Below are 4,841 nucleotides of genomic sequence, written 5' to 3'. Positions count from 1 at the left end.
ACCCCAAATCATCTTCAAACACCTCCAAATCAGAGTTTCACCTGCTCACAGACTGCACTCCTTCAGTTCTTCAGCAATGTGTTTGGTTACGTTGTCAGACATGTGCACAGTTGTAGGCTCTTATGTAAGTTTTTTCCATAGAAGACGTGGGTACTAGTTGCCTTCTGCACACTGCTGCTGCTGTACAATTTTATAGTTTTTAACAATGGTTAATAAAATGCACTGAAGAGCGAGAAATCTGAAAAGATGTATTCTTGAAAACAGTTCCTTTATCAAACTCTGAACTGAAGTGCCAGGTCTTTGCATATGCTGGGCTGCACTCCAGTTTACAGCAACTAGTGCATCTCAAAGGTAATATGAACGGTTTGAAAATGAGGATAAATTCAACCTCTTACTTTTTGTAATGTCTGATGTTAGTCAGTGCCCATGAGACAGTCTGAATTTTATCAACCCTTCCCTCCCCTCTGTACTATTTTCTTAGTAGTCATAAAAAAATATAGAATCTACAACAGTGTAATTTGGTGTCGCTCCAATAAACACGTACACAAACATATTTACATCTTTTACTGTTCTACCACAAAATGATTGCTATAAAGATTAAGAATCAAAATATTTTCTGTTAACAGGATTACCTAAGGATGCATTAAACTCTTTCACAAAATAATTATCTTCATTAAAATCAGACAGTATTTCAGTTCTACAAAACAAGCTCTACAGATTTCTTCATCGGCTTCTGATAGAGAGTTAGTAAGGACTAATATTTGATTTTGGAAGTCTTTTGCTGTAACAACAGCAGCATCCTATTCCATAGCAAGAATTAGTGAAAAGTTACACTCTGAGCTGGAGTGGTGCAGTTCACATATAACACACCAAATTTATGAAACAGGAAAAAAATGAATATTTAATATGTGATAGATTCTGCAGTCTTACAAAGTTCACATTTATAAAGCCCTCACTTACTCTACTTAATTGTCTTAAAATAAATCTCACTGAGAGCCTGGAGTGTGTAATATAGTTTCTATTTCTATTGAAAATAGTTTTGTTTTGTTTTAAAAATGTCTTCTATGAATAGAAGGAAATTGTAATTAATTTTTGCTTTGGAAACCAGTCTGTAGCTTCACATCAAACCTGATGTGGCCTCAAAATATATGAGCCAGATGCAATATTATACAGATCAGTAAAGAGCATACAAAAAGTAGAGGGTGTAATAACATTGTGACAGTTTTCCAAGGTGCTGTAATCAGTGACCACCTTCAAAGAAATGGGCCATAAATCCTGAAGAATCATGACTAAAAACCCAGCAGCCCATCAATATATTGTATCTGAATCTTACCTAAAAAAACCTATATAATACATTAATATACAATGTATGTGCTTGGAAACACAGAAGTAAACATAAATAAAACTTTATTCTTTCATTTCATTTACAAGCTACCAAGTACCATGTATTTACACAGCACTGGACACTTAAAATAGTTGCAGTCACAGAATGATCCAGACTGAATAGAAAGCTGTTGATAAAGTAAAGGATCTCAGATAAAAGCAAAGTAATACTGTAACAGATAGGTGGCAAAAAAAGAAGTTTTGCCATAGTAATCAGACTTGCAATGTTGCATGAACTCTGGTTGAAAAACTGAGCACCATGCGATTCTCAGCTTTATTTATTTGCAGTCTGGCTAAAGTTTTGTAGTCATTTGTCTTTTGCAGTTATTAAAATAAAAAAGTTAAAAACTATAGCAGCAACAAGCAAACCCTGTGACAGGAAGGCAAGGGTTAAGAACTAAAAAAGTTTATACAATGTGCTCAGGAAGGTTTGCAGAGTTTATCTTCCATCAGCTGGAGTTCGACTGCGTGACAACATGATTCGGGCATATCTCTCACACAGTTCATGTGTAGAATAGGAAGGTAATTTTGGCGGGTCATTGAAACCTTTAATTTCTGTAGAACAATCAAGCAGTTTTGGCAAGAAATCTGTCAGCTTTTCTTGCAAGTTAGCTGCAAAATACAAAAATAAATGTCAAATTCTGTATTTGCTGATACAATAAAAGGAATAGCTGAATCCTGCTGTAATGAACTCTGTTATACTTACGGTCTCATGAATGCTTTCTTGTGTTTTACTGTACTGATATAGCAGGTGTAGTCTCATTGGAAAGCTCATGTTATGCTCTATTCATTTACGTTGCTTTTATCACTGCATAGATTATGTTATGTTGCCAACATAGATCTATATAATTTTACACATGGTTTAGCCAAGGGACTGAGGCATGCATACTTAAAGACAGCTGCCACTCCCAAACACAGGCAGAAGCAGATATTGGGTTGGGCACCCTGGGACATTGTCTGCCTGCAGTGGAGAGATCAACTCCACAACAGAGACAACTGAGAGAAATGGCCCTTTAGCCAGAGTGGCTCCAGGTACCTCAGGCATACCAAAAATGTTTAGAGGATTCTAGTGACTTATGAACAATTAAAATACTACTCAGGGGGGCTTGGTTGAAAGTGATTTAGAAAGCCAACTATGGCATATGCTTTGCCTTTGGTGGTGCCTGTATACGAGCACGGAGTCTGCTCTGGCGTGCTGTAATTATAGCACGATGTTTTAATTGAGTCTGCTGGAGCATGGCAATTACAGCATTCCAGCAGCTTCCTGCATCTTGTGTATCAGCGTTCCCATGCTTCAAAACGGCAGTAGGGGGACTTGAAATAAACTTGTTGAACAAGCTTTAGATCAAGTGCCCCTGCAGCCATTTTGAAGTGCAGGGACGCATGAGACACTGTGGCGCTTTAATTACAGCAGGTCTCAGAGCCACTCTAATTAAAGCACTGCTCCCCCTGAGCATGTATAAAAGTGCCCTTAGATTTCAGGCTTTGGAGCTTTGGCTGTAGAGAGCGTTCAGGGGGCCAATCATGTGACAAACGTAACTTCGGTCTGCGCCTATACTTTCTTTCAAGGTAAAGGCCACCTAAGCCTAGTGGACACTCGCCTACTGCAGATATGGAACCTAGTACAAGTGTTGAAGCTTGTTGGGATAAGAGGTTCTCAGGGCAACATCAATTTGTTGCTTGGGGCAAGTGGCAGCACAGAGGGAAGGAAGGGGGAGGGGAGGGGGAGGAAGGTCCCATACAAATGAGTTTGTGACAACTACCAGTTTCTTTATTAGTTATATCACTTTGTAATAAACTCTACCCTTCCGGCTATAAGTATTAACTAGGAATATATATATTAATTTTTCAGTCTGACAGTGTTCAAAACTAAAATGAAATAAATATGAAGCTAAACAGAACTGATATGTAAGCAATACATGTGCAATAGTGCTAATATGCATATTTCCTTCTTCAAAATGGACTTCCTTTGATGCTCTAGGATTTAATTTAATAAAGGGAGAGACAACTGTTTATGGCAATGGGTAGTAGATCAGGTCCAAATGCCATCATCTGTGGTATCAGAGAATGTTATCATGGAACATTATCATCATCATCAAGTTATATATGGCTTCAAAATTGACAATTTGTCTATGGAGCCACATGTATGTGTATAAATCTTTGAATTTAAGGAATGAATCTGACTTACGTTCCATTTCTTGTCCAAGATATGAACACCAGCGGTTTCTCATATCTTCTACAGCAATAATATCCTTTTCTTCCATTTCATCCACCAGTAGCAATGGCAAACACGGGACAATAAGCTCATTCATAATGATCAGTCCATTATTTACTTCCTGATCATCTCCTGATTCAAACAGTGCTGCAGCATGTTCATTTAGTTTCTTCACGCAACACCATAAAAAAAGGAAAGTCTGTAAGTATATAGCATTTCACATTTTGCCAGGTATCAGCTTTAAAAAAATAATTCTTTACGTGAAATGTTTGGAGTTGCAGGCCGATCGCATTGGGACCATCTCAAAAACTCTTCTCTCAGCAGATCAAGTGTTATGTCTCTTTCTACCAACAGACACCTGAATTTGGTGCCAACCTAATCATAATCTTTCTGGTAATTATTCCAGAGACAAAACTTTCTCTGCTACAATTTGTTTAAAAAATTAAGGTAAAACCCCACTATTTCTTTTGCTGTTATTTCCAGTGGCCGCTCCCTGTCAAGCTGCAACAAAATGCTGTTTGTTGTCCACCACTACAACATAATTCTGCTTACTGTCACACTTCCATGGCAGTAGACAAATTCATTACAATGTTATAGTAAAACAGGAACTGCCACTTATTCTGAAGGGACAATGATGGGAATAACCATTTTTCCTTTTAATCCTTACATTTTCCATTTTCACCCTCCTGACTTTTGAGTGCATCATAACAGAATAAGAATGTCCTTAAATTGTTAACACACGGGGGCTTTTTAATCACACCTTTGTATGCAAATTACTTAGGCTTTCTACCATTTGAAACAAACTACAAAATTTGGGGCATACACCACTTACTAGTAAACATTCTCTTCTGTAATGTGAGATCAGGTCTTCATCATGCCCTCTGTACTGGCCTTTGGACAAGAGTTCTTTGTTATTCTGATACGCATAGATAAGATACAGCAAGGCCTCCATATAACTAAAACCAAAATAAGAAACAAAAGAGTTGATTTAATGTCCAAATTTCATTTGCTTCCAGTTGCCAATGCATTACAGAAAAGGTGCCTTTCCTTTGTTTGTTTTGCTGTATACAATACAGGAAGTACAAAGAAAGAGAATTCAAAACCAAAAGATTGTTCCGTCTAATGCTAAAGCAGTTCTTGGTTCTGTGCATACTGGTGCAACTTATTTCAACAGCAAGCCAGATTGTTTACTTTTATATGGTCTACTCCAAAGTCTACTGTAAGCAGCACAAGGCTTTTGTTG

The 4,841-nt window shown here is 37.5% G+C and overlaps 1 protein-coding gene across 7 annotated transcripts in view; it reads right to left on the bottom strand.

Annotated features, from left to right (window-relative positions):
• Positions 1-549: 549 nt before the first annotated feature.
• Positions 550-4,841, bottom strand: part of USP25 (ubiquitin specific peptidase 25) — a 134,730-nt gene continuing 130,438 nt past the window's right edge. For 3 of the 7 annotated variants that reach the window (XR_003093902.1, XM_025203334.1, XM_025203335.1), the window contains exon 25: positions 4,431-4,554. Coding sequence is in view for 3 of the 7 variants with exons in the window: in XM_025203331.1 (XP_025059116.1) it covers positions 1,823-1,995; positions 3,572-3,767; positions 4,431-4,554 (493 nt within the window). In the remaining 4 variants the exon portion in view is untranslated. Of the gene's footprint in view, positions 1,996-3,571; positions 3,768-4,430; positions 4,555-4,841 lie in introns of those variants that run through there. The other 4 variants (XM_025203333.1, XM_025203332.1, XM_025203331.1 and 1 more) reach the window with 3 other exon arrangements.

Source organism: Alligator sinensis, unplaced genomic scaffold (genome assembly GCF_000455745.1).
Source record: "Alligator sinensis unplaced genomic scaffold, ASM45574v1 scaffold486_1, whole genome shotgun sequence".
Lineage (NCBI taxonomy): Eukaryota > Metazoa > Chordata > Crocodylia > Alligatoridae > Alligator > Alligator sinensis.
This window is presented reverse-complemented; position numbering and strand designations above follow the sequence as displayed.